The 23,615-nt window shown below is 39.5% G+C and overlaps 1 protein-coding gene across 1 annotated transcript in view; it reads right to left on the bottom strand.

Annotated features, from left to right (window-relative positions):
* DENND5A (DENN domain containing 5A) overlaps positions 1–23,369 on the bottom strand; it is a 100,461-nt gene extending 77,092 nt beyond the window's left edge. Inside the window, exon 1 of the mRNA XM_034995424.1 lies at positions 23,191–23,369. Coding sequence (XP_034851315.1) covers positions 23,191–23,302 — 112 coding nt within the window. The 5' untranslated portion in view covers positions 23,303–23,369. The remainder of the gene's footprint in view (positions 1–23,190) is intronic.
* Between the last annotated feature and the right edge of the window lie 246 nt (positions 23,370–23,615).

Raw genomic sequence — 23,615 nt, 5'->3', positions numbered from 1 at the left:
TTACTTTATATCTGTACTCTCCCATACCAAATTATTTTAAAGCAAATCTAGACATATCATTTTATCTATATTTCAGCATGTGTCTCTAAAAGGCCTTTATTCCTTTTAATATAATCATAATACAATGAATACACCTAGACTTTTTTTTTTTTTTTTTAAGAGAGAAAGAGCGAGGGAACACCTGGGTGGCTCAGTCTGTTAAGCATCTGCCTTCAACTCAGGTCATGATCCCAGGGTCCTGGAAACAAGTCCTGCATCGGGCTGCCTGCTCGGCTAGGAGCCTGCTTCTCCTTCTGCCTGCTCTGCCTGCCACTCTCCCTGCTTGTGGTCTCTCTCTCTGACAAATAAACAAATAAAATCTTTAAAAAAAGAGAGAGAGAGAGATAAAGAGTGAGTGTAAATGTTGGGGGAGGCACTGCAGAGGGAGAGAATCATAAGCACACTCGGTGCTAAGTGCAGAGCCCTATGGGGACCTGACTTCACAATCCTGCGATCATGGCCTGAGCCAAAATCAAGAGTTGGAGGCTTAACCAACTGAGCCACCCAGGCGCCCCTCACCTAGAAAATTTTAACCAAAAAAATCCTTAATGACAAATCTCTGGTCAGTGTTCAAATTTCCTTGGTTGTCTCATAAATGTTTGAAATCAGTTTGTTTGTTTTTTTAAGTAGGCTCCATGCTGTGTGGGAAGCCCAACTCGGGGCTTAAACTCACAACCCTGAGATTAAGACCTGTGCTGAGATCAAGAGTGGGACACTTAACAGACTGAGCCAGCCAGGCACCCCTGAAACTAGCTTTTAAATCACTAAGTGGGGGCACCTGGGTGGCTCAGTCGGTTGAGCGTCTGCCTTCGGCTCAGTCGTGATCCCAGAGTGCCAGGATCGAGCCCCACATTGGGCTTCCTGCTCAGTGGGGAGTCTGCTTCTCCCTCTGCCCCTCAACCCGCTCGTGCACACACTCTCTCTCTCATATAAATAAATAAAATCTTTAAAAAATAAATTAATTAAATAAACAAATCACTAAGTGGATGTAAGGGAAAATTGTTTCTAGGAATTTTTTTTTTTATAAAGTTAAGAGCGTGAGGAGAAAAAGACAATTTCTCTTTATAAACAAACCACAAACAAATTAGAGAAACTTCAGGTCTGGCTTATAATAGAAGAGGGATGTTAGAGGTAGACACGATTTTCAAAATATTTAACTATTAGTGCAGTGTGGACACCAACCAATGAGAATAAACACTAGCCGTACACATATGGTATACAGGCTAGATATCAACCTTGGATAGAACCCTGACTAAAAAACAAGTAGAGAGGCCTCAAGAACCTGCTTCTCATGAAATTCAACCCTGCCTGCAGTGGAACAATAAGCTACAACCACATCAATCACAACCAAAATTATCACAAGGTCTTGATAAACACATCTTCTTGGCACAGCTATTAACTGCTGGATCACTATAGGTGCAATTGTACATCCTAGCATCTATCATTTGAACTAGGCAAAGAAAAAATCCTCTTCTAAGCAAATAGCATGGTAAAGTGGGAAAAGTTCTTGATTCTAGCATAACCTAGACTATAGCCTGCCTGTCTCTAAAAGTTAAAACCATAATAACTGATGGGGCACCTAGGTGGCTCAGCTGGTTAAGCATCTGCCTTCTTGGGATTCAGCCCCACACTAAGCTCCCTGCTGAGCAGGGAGCCTGCTTCTCCCTCAGCGTGTCTCTCTTTCTCTCAAATAAACAAATAAAATCTTTAAAAAAAACAAAACAAAACATAGTAACTGGGATTGTTTATACCCTTCAACCTACTGCTTATAGGTCATAGTTTTTCTGATAAGTTTCTTTAGCTTGGGTGTCTTGGTGACTCAGTCGTGATGGCTCATGGCTCAGGTCATGATCCCAGGGTCCTGGGATTGAGTCCCACATCAGGCTCTCTGCTCGGCAAGGAGCCCGCTTCTCCCTCTCTCTCTGCCTGCCACTCCCCCTGCTTGTGCTCTCTCTGTCAAATAAATAAATAAAATCTTAAAAAAAAAAAGTTTCTTTAGCTTGCTGAAGAATGTAAAAGATAGTCTTGTGTGATTATTTAGAATCCTTTTATAAACAGAGGGCATACCCTGACCATTTTAAAGTAAACCTAAAACAACACACCTAAAGGAAGAGAGTGAGAGAGCTCTTGAAGGGAAGTAAGAAAGCCTGGAATTCCTCCTGGTTCAATACAATCAAACCTTAAAAAAAAAAAAATACAATCAAACCTCATGCAAATCACTCTTATCTTCCTGGGCTCCAGTTCCCCCACCTTCAATAAGGCACCTGCCAACTTCCCAGTCTTAACCTCCTATCCATCCCTTCTCTCCCTCTTTAGACATTATCCACACCAACTCACTTGTAGTTCCTAAAATATGGCATGCTTTATCATGCCTTCATTCTTTTTTAGATGCTATTCTCTGCTTAGAATGACCTTCATAGGCTTCTTTGCCTGATAAGCCAATCTACATTTATTCAAGTGAGTGCTATCAAAATCTACAGTATTCCAACATTGTTGCCAATTCTGCAACTCCAAGTTCTGCTGAAACTCTTCTGTGGGACCTATTGTCAGAGCCACTTACTGGTCATAAAACAAGTCGGCTCCTTTGAATGTAATTCCTATGACATGGTTTTCAGTTCCCTCACCTCCCTAGCTCCTAGAACTAGAATCAGTACTCTCTTTAGGTGTCGTCTAACTAACATCATTTAAAACAGGACTAACCACTTCTCCGACAATATCTATTAATGCAAGCTAAAATCACAATTTTTTTTTAAAGATTTTATTTATTTATTTGAGAGAGAGAATGAGAGAGAGAGAGAGAGCATGAGAGGGGGAGGGTCAGAGGGAGAAGCAGACTCCCTGCCGAGCAGGGAGCCCGATGCGGGACTCGATCCCGGGACTCCAGGATCATGACCTGAGCCGAAGGCAGTCGCTTAACCAACTGAGCCACCCAGGCGCCCTAAAATCACAATTTTTTGACATAAATCAAAGTTGCAGCCAACTAAAAGCCTTACTTTTTTTTTTTAAGATTTTATTTATTCGACAAAGAGAGAGACAGCGAAAGAGGGAACATAAGCAGGGGGAGTGAGAGAGGGAGAAGCAAGCTTCCTGCCGAGCAGGGAGCCCTATGCGGGGCTCGATCCCAGGACCCTGGGATCAGGACCTGAGCCGAAGGCAGGCGCTTAACAACTGAGCCACCTAGGTGCCCCTAAAAGCCTTACATTTTAGTGTTCCTATTAAGTCACACTTTATTTTTTTTGGAACATCTTTCTATACTGCTACTTTTGCATCACCTCCTTCATCATACAGCTCAAATCTGTCTCTTATCCTCATGTCTATCCTAATCATTCCCATCAAACCATTCCTGAATCCAAAAATGGTGGTGCAAGTTATTCACCCCTTCTACCAGTCTACTCCCCCTTAATAAAGAAAATGTAGTTAGTCTGACCTAACATGTTCCTAGTGGGACTGTGTTGGCTCTTAATAATCAGTTTCCTTTTCTAAATCGTCATACCATATCCTTAATCAACTATTCTAGATTTTGACTAGAAATGTCAAACTCTTACCTTCTCAGTCTTGAAAATATGTCTTTTTGTGGTAATTCCATATTCCTTAGATGTGACTGACAGCAATTAAATGATCTCATCCCAGTACTCTTACAGAACTCTGGGGTATAATTTGTTTGGGTCAATAGACTTGAAATCAGGGGCGCCTGGGTGGCTTAGTCGGTTAAGCATCTGCCTTCGGCTCAGGTCAAGATCCCAGGGTCCTGAAGCAGAGTCCTGCCTCGGGCTCCTTGCTCAGCAGGGAGCCTGCTTCTCCCTCTGCCTGCCGCTCCCTGTGCTTGTGCTCTCTCTCCCCTCCCCCGACAAATAAATAAATAAAATTTTTTTAAAAAGAGAGACCTGAATTCATTCAGAGGAATTAAATGCTCCTATATAAATACTTAATGGTCTCAGGTTTGGGTCTCCTCTCATAATTCAGTTCTACCCTTTCCAATCTATAGATAATTTACCATGACAATGCAGGGAGGAGCTCCTGGGGCCATTTCAGTCTTGGAGATTTTGTTTTTCCAATGTCGTTATTTGGGATTCCACATTTAGACTGCTACCTAGCATAAAATGCCCTTCTTGAAGAAATATTTAGCACAACGTATATTTCTTTTAATTTGTTTCTTTTTAGGTTCTTCAAAACAAATTCATAAAACTGTTAGAGGAAGCAGAGATGCTAATTATAAGACAGTTCTTTTTACCACACAGCAAAAACCAAACTAGCCAATCTATTACAAAATAAGGCTAAAGAACTCTAAAAATAAATACACCTCTGCTACCATGGAGAAACAGAAGAAAATGTGCAAGCCAAAAATTCAAATTCTCCCTCCAGGTGAAAATATCCCCAAAATTCATCAACATATCAACCCACGAATATTTACTGAATGTGCAAGACACTTAAAACAATTCACCCAAAACCTCACTCTTACTCACACCCTCCCACCAAATCCAAGCTATAAATATAAGTACTGTGATGTTTTCTCCACTCAGCCACCATAGGATAGAGAACTTGTCTACCACACTCTCAGCCATTCTACTACATTACTACCTTATTCCATGCTCAAGCAATTTATCAATCTTGACTGAGCTCCTACTATTTACACAGCTCTATACTAAGTGCTAGAGAGACATAAATATTTATCATTAAAGGGGCGTGTGGGTGAGTCAGTCAGTTAAGTGTCTGCCTTCAGCTCAGGTCATGATCTCAGGGTCCTGGGATCGAGCCCCATGTCGGGCTCCCTGCTCAGCAGGGAGTCTGCTTCTCCCTCTGGCCCTCCCCACTCTCGTGCTCTGTCTCAAATAAATGAAATCTTTAAAAAGAATTATCATTAAAAACCAACCCCTCCTGGAATTCATGAACACATATGAATAAATCTGTATCTCCTCTTTGGGCAGATGGGCCTCACAAATCTGCAGAGGCCTCTCTTCAGATGAAGCTAGGAAGGTACTACATTATATCCTGTTATATATACACTGTGGTAGAAGAAACTGGACTTTAAAGACAGGCAAATCTAGATTCAAATACTAGCTGCATGTCTTGCTGAATTTTAAGTAACCTGCCCAAGGTCTCTCTTCAAGTCTCAGTTTCCTCATCTTTAACATAGGGATAATAATGCTTATTTCATGGGCCTATTGAGGGACTGAGTTAACTTATGTAAAGTGACATACTTGTACAGAGCACAAGACCTACTCAACAAATATTAGCTCTTTTCCTCCCAAAAGGACAGCCATACATGCAAGAGTCACCTCTAAATCTTAAACCATGAAAATGGCACAGAAATGCCCTAGGAATTCCCAAATCCTTCCCAAGAAGGAAGCCTCCACTGCATAAAAGTGACAACATATATCTGCCCAAAGCAGAGCCCAGAGCAGCAAACATGGCTGTTCCAAGAACACTAACACTAACATATCCCTAAGTCCAAATTTCAAACCACAGTTTATAATGAAGGATCACCCCCTCACCTCCCCTAGAGTGTACAAGAAGATTTAAGAATTTGGGAGCCTCCTATCAGGTTACCCTCAATAACAGAGGTGAATTCTCTTTACCTTAAGACATCTTATAGTAATATTCTTTTTTTTTTTACAGTTTCCTAAACACTAAAATTTTACCAGCTGGTACTAAATGAAAGCACAAAGACAAGCATTTGTTTTACTAAACGTCTATCAAAAGCACTGTACTTGGTCATATCAAAGCACTGTTGTACTACTGGTCCAGCTGTGACAGCAATGGAAATGTTTCTCTTCCACTCTGTAGAATGTTGAAAAGTGGCACCAATGCGCATGCCCACGCGCACAGCAGAAGAGCTTTTTTCAGGCAGTACAGAGTAGTGTCACAGTATAGTGATTAAGAGGGTTAGCTCTGAGACTGCAAATCTAAATGTGAAAGACAGAACAATAAAGCCTTTGGTAGGAAACACAGAACATCTTTGTGACTCTGCAACAGCAAACATATCTTAAACAGAATATAAAACGCATTAAACATAAAGAGAGAAAAGTGATAAATTGGATACTATAAAGACTTTTGTTCTTCAAAAGTCGCCATTAAGAGAATGAAAAGGAAACAAATTAGGAGGAGATATATTCAGTACATATAACTGAAAAACACTCCTATCTAGAACAAATAAGAATTCCACTAAGTCAGTAAGAAAAAAAAAAAAGACCACCTGAAAGAAAAATGCCAAAAGACTTGGTTACTTCTAAAAAAGAGGGTATATAAATGTCTGATAAACTTTTAGAGAAGTGCTCAACTTCATTAGTCATCCAGAAAAATGCAAATTTATGTAATGTAATACCACTACACAACCACCAAGATGGCTAAAACAAAAAGGAAGGAAAATGCCAAGTATTGATGAGGACAGGGAGCAACCTACACTCTTATGCACTACAAGTGAGAATGTAAACTGGTACAACCACAGTGGACAACAGTATGGCAGTATTTACTAAAACCGAGTATCTATAACCCAGCAATTCCACTTCTAGGTAAACACCCACCCAACAGACCAAAGGGCATGTTCACAAAAAGGCACATACAGTAATATTCATAATATATCACTATTGTTAATACTCAAAATCTAGAAACTACCCACAGTGTCATCAACAGTAGAACTGGGAGATAAACTGTGGTAGAGGTACACAATGGAAAACTACACAGCAGTGAGAATGAACAATCTAGAACGACTTTTAACAATATGAATGAATCTCTCAAACATGATGCTTGCAAAAGAACCCAGACACAAAAAAGCACAGCATTTGATTACATTTAAAGTACAGACAAGCAAAACTAATCAATGCTGTTAGAAGTCAGAACAGTGGTTACCTCTGGTAAGTGAGAGCGCAAATACTGACTGGAAGGGGCACAAGAAAGGATCCTGAGGTGCTGGCAACACATCAGTTTGTGAAAATACATCACAGTGTACACTTGGATATGTGCACTTTACTGTATTCTATATTGATATCAATAAAGTTTAATTCCTAAAAAAAAGTAAATTCTAGATTCTGACAGATCTGAGTTTGAATCCCAATCTTCCCACATAATAGCTGAACAATCTCAGGCAAGTTATTTAACCATACCGTGCATCAGTGTCCTCACATATAAAGTGCAAAAAAATAACAGAACTTACCTCATGTGGTTGCTAACAGGTCCAAATGAGAATTACATAGTACTATTACCCGTTCTCCACTTTGCATCAATATCAAAATTATATAGAGTTAAGTGATGCAAAGAAGAATGTTAGTAATAGTGAAAACACTTAAATGTATATTCATCATGTGCCAGGCACTATCTCAAGCCATTTAATGTATTAACTCCTTTAATCCTACAACAACCCTATGAGATAGATTCAATGTCCGCTTTTTTTTTTTTTAAGATTTTTTATTTATTTATTTGACAGAGAGACACAGTGAGAGAGGGAACACAAGCAGGGGGAGTGGGAGAGGGAGAAGCAGGCTTCCCGCCGAACAGGGAGCCCAATGCGGAGCTTGATCCCAGGACCCTGGGATCATGACCTGAGCCCAAGGCAGACGCTTAACGACTGAGCCACCCAGGCGCCCCTATGTCCACTTTAAAGATAAAGAAACTTAAACACAGAGAAGTAAATTGCCCACCATCATGCAAATAGTAAATGGAGGATCTGGGTTTCAAATCCACGTGACAGATCCAGCTTTTAGGCTACACTATATCTCCTTTACTACCCTAGTAGGGAACCTCAGCTTTAAGGAAGAAAAATAAATAATCACAAATTTATCAGTTTGTGCTGCTTGTATACTATATGTATCATGGAAAAAACACTCAACCAAGAGTTAAGGAACCCCAAATTCAAGTCTTAGCTCTGACACTAACCAGCTGTGAGAACTTAGGTAGTTACTCAGAACCCTTCCAGCACACTTCCTTCCTCTGTAAATGAAAGATCTGGAAATTCTAACCAGCTCTTGCTTCTCTTCTAAGAGACCTATGTTGCCTATTTTAAAAGAATAAATACTGTACCTCTATGTTTATTGCAGTATTATTTACAATAGCAAGATATGGAAACAACCTAAGTGTCCATCAATAGACAAATGGAAAGGAAGATGGTGTGTGTGTGTATGTGTGTGTATACACACTAAAATATTACACAGCCATGAAAAAAGGATGAGATAATGCTGTTTGAGACAACATGGATGGGCCTACAGGGTATTATGCTAAGTGAAGTAAGTCAGACTAAGAGACAAATATCATATGATTTTACTGATATGTAGAATCTTTAAAAAAATGAATAACCAAAAAGCATAATCAGACCTAAAAATACAAACAACTGATAGTTGCCAGAGGGGAGGAGGATGAGGGGATGGGCAACATGGGTGAAAAGGAATGGGAGATACAGTCTTCAGGTTATAGAATAAGTCATGGGAATAAAAGGCACAGCATAAGGAATATAGTCAGTGATATTGTAATAGTGATGTATGGTGACAGATGGTAGCTATGCTTGTGGTGAGCATAGCATAACATATAAACTTGTCAAATCACTATGTTGTACACCTGAAACTAATGTAACACTGTATGTCAACTATACTCAAAAAAGAATAAATACAATGTTCATCTAAAACTAATGATGTAATGTATGGGGATTAACATAAGAATAAAATTTAAAAAAATTTAAAAAAAAAAAGAATAAATACAATGTGAATATTTCAATTTTTAAAATAATAATAAAGAATAAATACAGCATAAATTAAAGTACTAGAGATGATAGTGATGATTACTGATGACAAGACAATGAATCTAAGTGGTTCAGCAGGTACTGGTTCCAGTATCACAGTGCTAGTAAAGATTTTTATTATAGATAAGAATGTTCTACCACAGCAGAGCTTGATTTTTGTGAGTTACATGGCTTGTGTCAAATAATTTAGACTCTTAGTCATTTTTATCCTAAAATCTTATCTCTGAATCCTAATCTCTGAATATCAAGTATAGTAACAGTACAGAGCACTGGTGATCTTAGTCTCTTTTCTCCTTAACCATTCTTCTTGGGCTCTCCGTACTCCTGTCTGCTCCTTGCTCACACCTGAGCAAATTCAAGACCTACCTTATAGACCCTCTGTAGTAGGTTGAATGGATAGGTCTACATCCGAATCCCCAGAACCTGTAAATGTTATCTTATTTGAAAAGGGTCTTTACAGATGTAATCAAACATCTTGTGATGAGAAAATCATGCTGGATTAGCTGAGTGGTCACTAAATCCAAGTATCCTTGTAAGAGAGACACATAGAGAAGACATAGAGGAGAAGGTATGTGAAGATATGAGCAATGTGGCCGAAAGCAAGGAATGGTGACTGGAAGAGGCAATTAACTATTCTCCCCTAGAGCCTCTGTGAGAGGGCAGCCTGCTAATATCTTGATTTTGGACCTCTGGCTTCCAGAACAGTGAGAAAATAAATAAACTATTGTTTTAAGCCACCCAGTTTGTGGTAATTTGTTGCAGCAGTCACAGGAAACAAATATATGTCGCAAATCACATTTCTTTAGCCACCTTATTTCTGTAGCAAACTTACCAGCTCTCCCTAAGCAAAAGAGATCCATAATTACCTTCCAAAGCACCCCAACCTCAGTTCTTCCCACTCCTCCCCCCCAAAAAAAAATGAGCAAGAGGAGAAATTATAAAGAGACAATTCACAATATAAATACAAAGGATTAGTAAATAGCTCTTTTTAAAATATCTTAGTAGTAAGGAAATATAGATTAAAACATAATGACATCAAAAATGAAAAATTACTAGTATTAGCAAAGATGTAGGGGAAGTGTAACCCTCATGTGTTGATAGTGAGAACGGTAAGATGGTGCAGCCACTGCAGAAAACAGTTTGGCAGTTCTTGGAAAGGTTAAACTCAAAGTTACCAAATGACCCAGCCATTCCACTCCTGGGTAGATTCCCAAACAGGTGTTCAAACAAAACCTTGCACATGAATGTTCAAAGCAGCATTATTCACAGTAGCCGAAAAGTAGAAACAACCCAAATGTCTATAACAGTTGAATGGATAAGCAAAATGTAGTATATCCACACAATGGAATATTATTCAGCCATAAAAAGGAATGAAACTACTAGACTTCATTGTATTGTAAGTATTTATGGTAACAGATGGTAGCTACATTTGCACTTGTGAACATCACATCATGTATAGAGTTGTCCATCAGTATGTTTTACACCCAAAACTAATGTAACAATGTGTGTCTACTATATACTTCAATAAAGAATAAATAAAAGAATGAAGTACTAATATATGCAACAACTAGGATGAACCTTGAAAACATTAAGTGAAAGAATTCGGACACAAAAGGTCACATATTGCATGATTCCATTTATATGAAATATCCAGAATAAGCAAATCCACGAAGATGGAAAGCAGCTTTGTAGTTGCCTGGAGCTGGGGGGGAACGGCTATAAGGAGTGATTGTTTAATGAGTACAGGGTTTCCTCTCAGAGTGATGAAAATGTTATCGAACTACACAATAGTGATGGCTGCACAACATTGGGAAATGTACTAAATGACACTGAAGTATACATTTTTAAATGGTTAAAAAGGTAAATTTTATGTTATGTATAATATACCATCCCCACCAAACAATACATACATATATATATGAGATTAAATAATGGCAAACTAGGGGTGAGCATAAACTGGTAGAGCACTTTTGAGAAGAAATTTATCACTACGTGTGAAATGTACTTAAAGATTCATTGAATTTGGCTTAATAATGTCTTATCGATATTTACATTAAAGCAAAAATAAGATACTCAAGATCTGTTTAAAGTATTACAGTGTAAAATTATTTATAATAAAAAAGTATAAACCACCCAAGTGCCAAATAATCATTAAAAATTTTACAGTTCAGGGGCGCCTGGGTGTCTCAGTCATTAAGCATCTGCCTTCGGCTCAGGTCATGATCCCAGGGTCCTGGGAACGAGCCCCGCATCGGGCTCCCTGCTCAGCAGGAAGCCTGCTTCTCCCTCTCCCACTCCCCCTGCTTGTGTTCCCTCTCTCGCTATCTCTCTGTCAATAAATAAATAAAATCTTAAAAAAAAAAAACTTTTACAGTTCAAAAAAAATTTTACAGTTTACCCATACTTCGGAATTAAGTAACAATTAAAAGCATATCTATGAAAAATATTAAATGGCATGAGACTATTCAAGACATTTTTAATACCATGGAAAAATTACTGACATAATATATTCAAAAGGCAGTATGTACACAATACATTTATGATCCCAATTTATAAATATATACTAGTGTATATATATATTTTCACTGCAAGTATTTTTGAAGCTTTAATATACTTCCTGACAATCAAAATATTCCTACTACACAATTTCCACAAATCAATGAAAAAAAGATAATTAACACAATGGAAATGCGAAGAAAAGACCTGAATAGGTAATGCATAGAAGAAATATACAAATGTACATGAAGCATATGAAAAGATTCTCAGCCTCAAATAATTACATTCAGATTAAAACAAGGTATTTTCTTTCTGGCAGATTGGAAACATTTTAGAAAAGCCCTAACATTTTATTACAGATGTAGAGAAACTGGAATCTTAAACACTGTGGTAAGAGTCTAAACTGTTGAGGAGGAAATTTGACAATATTATTAAAACTTAACATGTGCACTCTTCAGACTCAACAAAGTCTAGTTTCAGCAATTAACCTTATAGAATGACTCCCGTAGTATAAAAACATAGGTATAAGGATATCTGAAAAAAGAAAAATTTGAAATATTCCATAGATCTTTATATTTATGTTGGATATTCTTTTTAAGATGTTATTTATAAATATATTACATGTTAGAATTTGAAAGAAATCCTTTTTACTTTAGCTTGTCTGAATGAGTTTCTGCTACCTGTGATTAACTCTTCACTGGGATCAACAAAATTTTAGGAGAATACTTCATGATACTGAGAAATATTCATTATAGAACATTAAGTGAAAAAAATCAAAACACAAAATTTTACATTTCACTTTATCACAGTATGTAGAAGTATACACACATACACCCACACATAGTAAAAACTGGAAAGAACTGATCTGTGTATATACACATGCATACATACATAAAAATACATTGAGCTGTATACTTAGGATCTGTGTTTAAGTTATATTGCAATAAAAACGTTTAAAAACTAGAAGGAACTACATAAAGACATCAAAATACTAACAGCTTAATTCTGGATAGAAGAATTACGAGTCACTTATTTCTGTACCTTTCTATAATTTCTAAATTCCCTATAAGAAATGTGTATTTTATAACTCAAAGTTTTATTTTTAGAGAAAAATAACATGATCTTCAAACATGTTTTTTCCAACCCTCAGATTCTATAGTTTATGTACAGGTCCACAGGTGTTTTTGCACATATTAAATGAGCACTGAATTAATCAATGAATAAATCAGAGAGAATATGTTTTTGTTCAGGGTCACACCCAGAGCTAAGCCCTCTGTAGTAAATTTTGCAAGATATAAACTACAAAGCTAGAGAACAGTACTCTTTCCCTCTCCTGAACCCTATATAAGGAACTGATCTTTTCTGAAGTTAATTGATTTATATGCCTGCCTCCTCAAAAGACTATGAGCTCAAGGACAGCAACTATATCTCACACATCTATGCAAACAAGTGTCCTATCATCAGGTTGGTCTTTTAGTAAGAGAAAAGTGTGGTAGAGGACTTTGGAGACAGGGAAAACAGGCTTCCAATTCTTACTATATGACCTTGGGCACATTATTTAAATTCTCTGCACTTTAGGTCCCTAATGTGTAAAATGGGGATAATGCCATCTCATACCAGCCATTGAAGTGTATTCAATAAACAATAAACACCTATTAATTATCATCTATTATAACAGGATGAAATGCTACTCTAACCTCACTTTCTTACCTGTGTTCCCTATAACCTACAGTGTCCTTGTCAGTGGGATAGTGAGGTGAGAGTAGCACAAAAGTAGATAGAACAAAGCTAGCTGGTCCTTATGGAGACCGACACAATGACCTTGGCCTCATTAAATGCACCACACTCATAACCAACTGAGCTAAGCAGCTAACAGAGCAAGATCAGCAGACCAACAATCCTCCACAAAACACTAAACATTCTTCTAGAAAATAAAACCACAAATGATTAAATACCGCTTTCCACACAATAGAAATGCAGGGGAAAGAATGTGTTTCATACAGATGTGAAAAAGGAGAAGGCTAGGAGAAGAATATTAAGTAACTACTTAGCAAAGAAAGGGATTAAATACTATTTGGACATACAGAAGCTCAGAGGTAGCAAACTGGAATGGCTGTCAGTTCAGCAGGTGATACTCCTAGATATTTGTTTTGGTTTTTTCCCAATAAGAGATCATGATCCTGATTCAAAAGAACTGGTTAAATAAACTAAAACCAGATTCATACTGGGTATTTACCCCAAAGACACAGATGTAGTGAAGAGGGCCATATGCATCCCAATGTTCATAGCAGCAATGTCCGCAATAGCCAAACTGTGGAAAGAGCTGAGATGCCCTTCAACAGATGAATGGATAAAGAAGATGTGGTCCATATATACAATGGAATATTACTCCGCCATCAGAAAGGATGAATACCCAACTTTTGCATCAACATGGATGGGACTGGAGGAGATTATGCTAAGTGAAATAAGTCAAGCAGAGAAAGTCAATTATCATATGGTTTCACTTATTTGTGGAACATAAGGATAGCATGGAGGACATTAGGAGAAGGAAGGGAAAAATGAAGAGTGGGAAATCGGAGGGAGAGATGAACCATGAGAGACTGGACTCTGAGAAACAAACTGAGGGTGTTAGAGGGGAGGGGGGTGGGGGGATGGGTTAGCCTGGTGATGGGTATTAAGGAGGGCATGTACTGCATGGAACTCTGGGTGTTATACGAAAACAATGAAGCGTGGATCACTACATCAAAAACTAATGACGTATTGTATGGTGATTAACATAACAAAATAAAATTTAAAAAAAAAAGAAAAAAACCCAGATTCATTAAAAAAATAAAAAGGCAGGTTCATCTGAACTATTATAAAATTTAGTTTTATAGGGGCGCCTGGGTGGTTCAGTGGGTTGAGCGTCATGACCTCAGGGTCATGGGATGGAGCCCCACATAGGGCTCTGTGCTCAACACGGAGTCTGCTGGAGGTTATCTCCCTCTCCCTCTGCTCCTCCCTTGCTCGTATGCTCTCTCTATAAAATAAATATTTTTAAAAATTTAGTTTTATAAATTAAAAATTATAAAACAATTGGAATGCAGCACAGAACACCTCTTCCATCACCATCTTACCTCTAAATCTGACTTTGGCCCTCAACTTTTTGACTATGGGAAAACAATCAATGCTATTCCTCTCTTCTACAGACCTCCACATTTCATCACTTATTCAGCACTTAGAAAAGTTGTGGAACCTTGGCTTAAATTCTAAAGGTTAAGTACTGTGCTTTATATCAGAAACAAAACAAAACAAAACATGATTATATACAATTCTTTGAAAATCTGAATAGGCAGCCTCTACCATCTCATAATTAATAGAACAAATCTTTATCAGCAACTACTATGTAAAGCACTGTCTTTTAGCAAAGCTAAGAAATTTGTCTAGCTAACTCTGGGAAACAGGAATTTATAACATAACTTTGTAATGTTTTAATTTTTATAATGACCTGCAGTTTTTATCATCAGTAAAAGAAAAATTTTAATGGTCATTGTCAAATAAACACTCTGGGAAAAACAAGAAAAGGGACACCTAACTTACATAAAATAAAATCTCTAATTTTCCTCAACAATTTAACAATAATCAATACCTATCTTCATAACTAGGCTAAAACAGTGTCAGAGGGCTATCATTCTAAAACTACAGGGGCGACTGGTGGCTTAGTCGGTTAAGCGTCTGCCTTCAGCTTGGGTCATGATCCCAGGGTCCTGAGATCGAGCCCCCAGCATCATGCTCCCTGCTCAGCGGAGAGCCTGCTTCTCCCTCTCCCTCCGCTGCTCCCCCGCTTGTGCTCTCTCTCTCTCTGTCAAATAAATAAATAAAATCTTAAAAAAATAATTAAAATAAATAAATAAAACTGCAAAACCAAAGAAAGAAAAGGACATCAGCTGATAACACAACTGAGAAAAGAACCAAGTCCTTTGACATTCCTGTGGAAAGTAATTCTAATGTCTAATAAAAATGCATGTAGGGGCACCTGGGTGGCTCAGTCATTAAGCGTCTGCCTTCGGCTCAGTTCATGATCCCAGGGTCCTGGGATGGAGCCCTGCATCGGGCTCCCTGCTCAGCGGGAATCCTGCTTCTCCCTCTCACACTCCCTCTGCTTGTGTTCCTGCTCTCGCTATCTCTCTCTGTCAAATAAATAAAATATTTTTAAATAAATAAATATGCATGTAATTTGTTATAAACTGGTTTTATCCATTACAAATTGTGGCTTATGATTATCATTTCTAAATCATTTCCTCCTCTGCCTGCTTTTAAAAATCCCGGAAGTTTCTTTGTTGCTTCCCATAATATTTTTTCGTTATACAGAATATGGTAAACCAGAAGTTACAGCCAGCCCCCAAACTACAACCACAAAATATGCAAACTACAGCCTACGCTGAGGGATTTCTGAGGTTAACAGACACAAACCCTTTTTTTTTTTTCAAAGAAAACAAACCTCAGACAAAAAAGCATTAAACATCCTGAAACAGCCACACCAAAAACGGAGCTTCTTAGAAACAAAGCCCTAGTAACTATTTGATCTAAGAAAGACATTTCCAGAACTGATAAGAGTGGGGTAGACAGGAAAATACATATATAAAATAACAACCAGCCTTAACTACAATTCAGACCATGAGTGACCTGGTTCCTCTCCCAACAGAGCTCCCCTACTGCAATGTGGGTTGGGGACTGAACTAAAAAGGTCACACCATAGCTCTGCTATTCAATGATTAAGCCATTGCTTCAGTTTTCCCAAATCTATAACTAAAAACAATAATCTCATCAATGGTGTGACAGCAGGCAGAAGATATGGATTCTAACAGTTCTTTCCAATTTGCCAGGTGGCAATGGACAAAAAATTATATTTCAAGTAGGGCTGAAAAAATTTTTAAACTCTTTAAAGTACACTGCAAAACTATAAAGTCACAAATATTAATCATTACCATCAGTCAAAAGTGATGGAAAGATTATCTCTCATTTCTAGCTCTGACTCTTTAAATTCTGTGACCAATATTAACGAACACGCACTCATATTATGTTTTGCCAACTAGGAATAGTTTAGAAGCCAAGGAATCCCACACTCACGGAGGAATGAAGCTTAACAAGAGGAACCTCCTTAAACCTTCTTCTCCCTGCTTAGGACTCTCAGCACTCCATGAAAACTCTACTTTAGGCTAACCCAGCTAGTTCTACCTATACAGTAGATCACAGACGGCCCAGCAAAATCCTGACTTGACTTACCCATCACACTAAGGAACAAAAAAATATTACTAACCTGGCTACCTTTAACAGAAACTATGACAGATCCCAAGTATAAAATATTATACTTAAAGTCTCAGATATTAGACCTTAGTATAACATCTGAGAAACCTGATGATCTAAACTATACCTGTTCCCATCTTACTTCCTGGAGTCACATCTGATCCTCTAGGAGCATACTGAAAATAGCTTGAGAGCTGGCACATGCTCTCATTTTCCACCATGACAGGACTCTGTCACTCATAAACCCAGTCCAGGGGTTCCATATACTCCAAACTAAAATCAGTTACCACAGGACATCTGGAACACAGACATGTGTCCATTATCTGCCTCACTTAGTAACTTTTGAAACTAAATCTAAAAATCTGGCAATGATAGCCTATGTGTAATCACTGAATTCCCTAAGTCACCGATTTCTAAAAGGTTAAGTCTTTCTCTCTTTCACTGGATCCTATGCCATATCCAGCAGGTTCCCTCATGTACACCCAGGTTCCTGAGAGACCGCTAAGACCCCTTGACAGTAATTCATATCCAGGGATGGCAGAGGAATTGAGGAGCCAAGCCAAGTCCAAGAATGCCATCCACCAGAGTTAGCCAGAAAACAAGCTTATAAAAGGATACAGAACTGGAAACGGGCTTGCCAAAGGACGCCTTAGGCAAAAAAAAAAAAAAAAAACCTGTTTCTAATCTAGGAGGGAAGGAAGGGCAGGGCAGAGTCTTAAGAGAATTTGGTTTAAGCACCAAACACTGTGATTTAGGATTTCCTCCTAAGAAGAGAAGACAAGGCTCCAGTGCCATTCAAGTAAAATCCACTTACCTTCAATGTGATCTTCCCTACCTGAGGGAGTACAAAGTGGGGTTCTCTCATGTTTAAGAATATACAGTCTCTCCAATTAAATTTAGCATGTAATTAAAAAATTTTTTGTATTTTTTTAAGTAGGCTCCATAACCAATGTGGGGCTTGAATTCATGACTCCAAGATGAAGAGTTGCATGCTCTATCCACTGAGCCAACCAGGCGCCCCAGCATGTACTTTTAACTGCCTTGGACTGCTCTGTTTTCTGTGTGTTGATCTCTTCTCTTGATTTCTCCTCTGCTCAACTTTAAAACAGGAAATATGTGACCTAACTTAGGAAATCTTCCCCTGATATAGCAACCTTGACCTCTGGAAGTTATCACAGACGCTTGAGGTAAGCTACCAGGATTTGAGTTTTGCTTCAGCTAGGAGTCTAGGATTCAGAGCAGAGATGCCTTTATACAATGACCATGAGAGAACCTGCATAAAATTGAAAGACTAGCAGAGGAAAATAAAAATAAAATAAAAATTATCTCATACTGACTCCCTATTTGAAACTGGCTCATCAAGCTTTTTATAGCCACTTCATCTCTGGAAAGAGATAGCCTCTTTTTTTTCTTTTATATAAGATATCCTTAGCCATCAGGGATATGAAAATCAAAACCACAATGATACATATTCACACCCACTAGGATGCCTATAATCAAAAATAAAGTTAATAAGCGTTAGTGAGGACATGGAGAAAGTGGAACCTTCCTTCATACACTGCTAGTGGGAATGTAAACCGGTATAGTTGTACTGGAAAACAGTCTGGCAATTTCTCAAAAGGTTAAACACAGTTGCCATATGACCCAGCAATTCCACTCCTAGGTATATGCCCAAGAGAAATGCAAATATATCTCCACACAAAAACATGTACAGGGGCGCCTGGGTGGCTCAGTCGGTTAAGCGTCTGCCTTCAGCTCGGGTCATGATCCCAAGGTCCTGGGATAGAGCCCCACATCAGGCTCCCTGCTCAGTGGGAAGCCTGCTTCTCCCTCTCCCTCTGCCGCCCCCCTGCTTGTGCTCTCTCACTCTCTCTCTCAAATAAATAAAATCTTAAAAAAAAAAAAAAAAACATGTACACAATGTTCACAGCAGCATTATTCATAGTAATCAAAAAGTATAAACAGGGGCGCCTGTGGCTCCATCATTAAGCATCTGCCTTCGGCTCGGGTCATGATCCCAGGGTCCTGGGATTGAGCCCCGCGTCGGGCTCCCTGCTCGGTGGAGAGACTGCTTCTCCCTCTCCCACTCCCCCTTGCTTGTGTTTCCTCTCTCGCTGTGTCTCTGTCAAATAAATAAATAAAATCTTTAAAAAAGAAAAAAAAAGTGTAAACAACCCAATGTCTATCAACTGATGGATAAATAAAATGTGGTATATTCCTACAACAGAATACTATTCAGCCATAAAAAGAAATAACATACTGATAAATGCTTTAACATGGATGAACCTTGAAAATGTGCTAAATGAAAAAAGCCAGTCACAAAGACCCTATAGGACTCCATTTTATGAAATGTTCAGAACAAGCAAATCTATAGAGATCAAAAGTAGATTAGTGGTTGCCTAGGGCTGAGGAGCGTTACAGAGTTGGAAGGAAATGGGGAGTGACTGTTAATGGGTATGGGTCTTGGGCTGGGGGGGTGGGTAATGAATATATTCTAAAATTGACTATACTGATGATTGTACAACTCTGTAAATATACTAAAAACCACTAAACTGTACACTTTAAGTATGTGAATTATATGGTATATGAATTTCATCACAATGAAGTTGTCTATATATAGGTATATATAAGAAAGAGAATATACGCATACAAGTGATAAAATAAATGGAGCAGAATGTTAATCAGTGAATCTGGAAAAAGGATGTACTGAAGTTCTTTGTACTATTCATGTCAATGTTCAGTGTGAAATTATATGAAATGAAAAAGCTAAAAAAAATAAGATACCCCTCATGAAAATCACACATAGTATTCTTCTTTAACATGTAACAGAAACCTGCACCAGAAGAACTGCCATAATGTCTGCTCCTGCCCCTGCCAAATATTTTACTTGTCCCCTCTACTCAACAGATTACTGCAAAGCATCACTCAAATAGCAGAAAAGAAGAATGACATATGGCAAGGGAGAAAAATATTCTCCAACCTTCTCATGGCCTCAGTTTCTTCATCTGTAAAATCAGAAGGTTATATAATCTCTTGAACCATGCTTCCACACTTGATATGCCATGAATTTTAGGTTCTAAATTCACTGCTCAATATGGTTAAGGAGGAATATGATCTCACCAGTCCTCTGATTTTCCTAGTCAGTAAGCATTTTTTCTCTCTTCTAACTGATATTAAGAGATGATTTCAGTATATTCTCAGTATTCTAAATAGACTCATACAGTACACTGGCCAGTCTCCTATCTATGGCCCCAAGCCCTTCTCTGCAATTCTTGGCAAGGCCCTCTGCTCAGAACCTGGGAAAACTGGAGTAGTGGATGCATGAACCAAGAATACATCTCAATGCTAGGTGCAGGTCAGTTCAGAGGAACTTAAAAAGATTCCGAAGTAAGAAATAGGTCACAAGTATTCTGGAACCTTAATTCTCAGGCAGAGACAGGGAAAGTTAAACTCAGGAATCCCATCTCACAGTAAGCCTTCTCCTGCAGTCACTGGTGGCGACCACAAAAAGAAAAAGGGGAAACTAAGACACCCAGGACATCCACACATCAAGGTAAAGAGGGACTGGACTCTACTACCATCTGCCTCCCCACTTAGGATGAGCCAACAGGAATGGAAAACATAAATCAAAGGCAATTCTTACAGATTTGCTTATCTCTCTGACAAGCTCAAAAAGCTAACAAGCAGACACTATTTCCTAAAGTTGGCTAAACTTATGATTCATTCATTGATCACCTCCCCCTCCAACCCAAAATACCTCAACTAACCAGAAAACAATTTTCATACCGTCCTCAGTTCCTTGCACAACAAATAAACATATGACTTGCCTAAATACTTAAGTCTGAAAGAAAGGGGAAGTGGCAGGGAGAGAATCCTACACAATCCAGTGATTTGAGTTTATATTCAACACAGCAAGCTCTATGCTTATTGTTGCAACATGAGAATGAATCTTAATCCTTCTCCGCAAAACTAGAAGGAACAAATAAGTGTCTTTGATTTGCCTGTTCTGGATTCCCTTTGTAAGAGTATAGAAGTTATCTGAAGTATAGAACTTAATTTGCATAGAGAGAACTTAGACTCCTCAGTATCTCCCTAAAGACCTGGGTGCAATTCACAATTTCTTATAGTTTCACTTACTATGACATCACCAGTTTGAGAGCTATAAGGCCAGCTATGGAGAGAAAATGCACCCTGGAGAGTCTCAAGACTGACCTGCATAAAGCTATTTGTATTCTGTTTTTATTTTATTCAGATTCCCCCTGGGTAGTCCAGATTCCCCTACCAACTCACCAGAAATGAAATGAAGGCAAAAAAGAAACCCTTCAATCAGTGCCCATTCGAACAAAGGCCACCTACTGAATAAATGGTCTTGGCATTCCACTACTGCAACCACATTTAAAAAGACAGAAAAAATACTCTTTCTTCACACATTTTATACAATTGATTCCCCCCTTCTTTATTCTCCCAATAAGCTTTCACAGGGATATAATTTTAGCTTGCTGAAAAAACAGATAATTAACAGATATTCACTAAAAGTAACATTTTTGAGTGTCTACTTGATGAAATGCTTTTTACTTACATTCCCTTTTTTATAGATGAAGATCCCAGCAGAGTTATCAAACTTGCCCCATAGTCACAGAGATAGCCAACATATTGCAGAGGGGAGTATTTAACTGCAAAACCCATGTTTAACTGCAAAACCCATACTCTCACTAACACATCACTTCCCAGCTTCATTCTTATGCTTTACCATTTGCAAACCATTCTCTTTATTTTCTAAAATCAAATTTCTTTTTTTTAAGATTTTATTTATTTATTTGTCAGAGAAAGAGAGACTACAGGCAGGGGGAGTGGCAAGCAGAGGGAGAAGCAGGCTCTCTGCTGAGCAAGGAGCCCGATGTGGGACTTGATCCCAGGACCTTGGGATCATGATCTGAGCCAAAGGCAGACGCTTAACCGACTGAGCCACCCAGGCATCCCTAAAATCAAATTTCTATATAATTCAGTAGACACTCAAAAGCACAGCATAAAAAAAAAACAACAAAAAAAAAAACTTGTGTATTCCACCACTTTAAAGTTTCTTTTACTGGGGAGAACTGTGTTATTTTTAGTCTTTCTCAACATGTTAATGTTTTCTGAAGACCCAACCAGGCAATGTGATGCAGTTTAGTGTAAGAGAAGAGCACTAAACCAAAAGTCAGGCAATTAACTAACAGAATGTAGGCCCTACTGTCCTTCCTGGGGCTCATTTTCCTCTCTGAGGTCTCTTCCAGCTCCAACATTATGAACCAAATTCCAACAACTACATCACAAAGTCACAAATTTAAGAAATATGAAACATAGATGAAAAACTAACATCTGTATTATAAGAATTTGAAGACCTAAAAAAGTGATCTTGAAACAATAATGTTGCCCCAACAAAAGGCCCAGTATTAAGAGCATTACTGCTTCATGATTTTTTTTCTCCATCTAGTATTAATTTGAGAAAATATTTGTTCTGACCTTGTTAAAGGTCACCAATTTATCGTGTTTTTTAAAAGATGGTCTATTGTTGTCATTTGAAGTATGCACCTAAATTTTTTTTCATAAGAAACATTGGAATTTCTCCAGTGACAAAAAACAAACAAACAAACAAACAAAAACCCTGACCTCTTATCTCCGAAGCAAGGTAAAATTAGTCAATAGCATAATCACTTTCAGGAAACTTTGGTGAATACATCATGACAAAACACTGGAAAGGAAGATTCCTCATCAAATCAGGATGATACAACAAACCTCCACGCACATGAAACCTGCAAACTGGACACTCCAGACAAAAACTTTTTCAAAACTGTTGCAATTCAAAGGCTCCAATGACAGTGCAGTGGAATTCATGGGGATTTTACAATTATGACATTCTTCTTCAATTCTTGTCAATTTGATCTGGGCCCCATCTTCACTTTCCCTTTGAAAGATGACTTGAGAAGCATCACTACCCAACCAAGAATCTCCCCTTTCACTCACGAATGAAGCTGGTCTCCTAACAGCCACCAATTACTTTTCATAAAAAGAGGCATGGCCCCGTGGTGCAGGCCCTTTCTGGAACTAAGAGAGTTCTCACCCTTCTTGTTGTGGCTCAAGTTCACTTTATTACTTCATGTCCTATGAAACCAGGGGGCCCAGCCCAGGGCTGAGTTAGAACGGTTTTGAGGAACAGGCTTCTTGGGAAGAGGCCAGAAAAACTCACAAGTTTCTGTTTTGCTCTCCTTGTTTTTTTTTTTGTTTTTTTTTTAAAGTCTGGGTGGAACTTACTTTCAACTGAGATGTGGAATACCTTCCTCCCTCCCTAGCGGGTGTTCGACAACAGGCTTACCTTCATCTTGTACTAAGTCACCAGACAGAACCCACGACGCTTCCCCCTCCTCCTGGTCCCCTACTACAGGACCACAGCGCAGAGGGGCGTAGGGGCCGTTCGGACCCCTCCCGACTCAGAACCCCTCATCCCGCTTCCCCACCTCCAGCCCGACGCCCCCTTCCCCTGCGCCACCCGTGGGTCCTGCGCATCGGCCCTCGCCCAGCTCCCGGGACAAAGCGGGGAGGTTTCCTCAAGGGTCCCCGGCCGCAACGGGAGCGGGGAAGCAGCCCCGGGCTCCGCGCTCACTCACCCGACAGCTCGTCCGGCTCCAGCCCGGTCTCGGTGTCCAACCCGCAGATGACAAAGTAGTCGGCGAAACGACTGGGCGCCGAGCCCCCTCCGCCGCCGCCGCCGCCGCTCATGGCGCCGGGGCCGAGCCGGGCCGGGCCGTGCGGAGCGCGGAGCCCCCGCACCAGGGCGCCCGCCCGCCCTCAGGCCGCCCCTCCCGCCGCCGCCGCCGCTACCGCGGCTCGGGCCGCCGCCCCCGGCCCTGGCCCGGTCCCCGCGGCCGCCGCGGCTGCCGTGACGGGGCAGGGGGGCACCGGGCCGCCCCGCGCCGCATCCTGGACGCCTTCCTCTCCGCGCCGCCGCCGCCGCCAGCCGAGAGCGCCGCGACCGGAGCGAGCCTGGAGAAGGGCGGAACGCGCGGAGGAGAGCCCCCCCCGCGACCCCCTC

This window comes from Mirounga leonina, unplaced genomic scaffold (assembly GCF_011800145.1).
Source record: "Mirounga leonina isolate KUSES-001 unplaced genomic scaffold, KU_Mleo_1.0 Mir_92, whole genome shotgun sequence".
Lineage (NCBI taxonomy): Eukaryota > Metazoa > Chordata > Mammalia > Carnivora > Phocidae > Mirounga > Mirounga leonina.
Note: the sequence above shows the minus strand (reverse complement) of the source record. Positions and strands in the feature narration are given on the sequence as shown.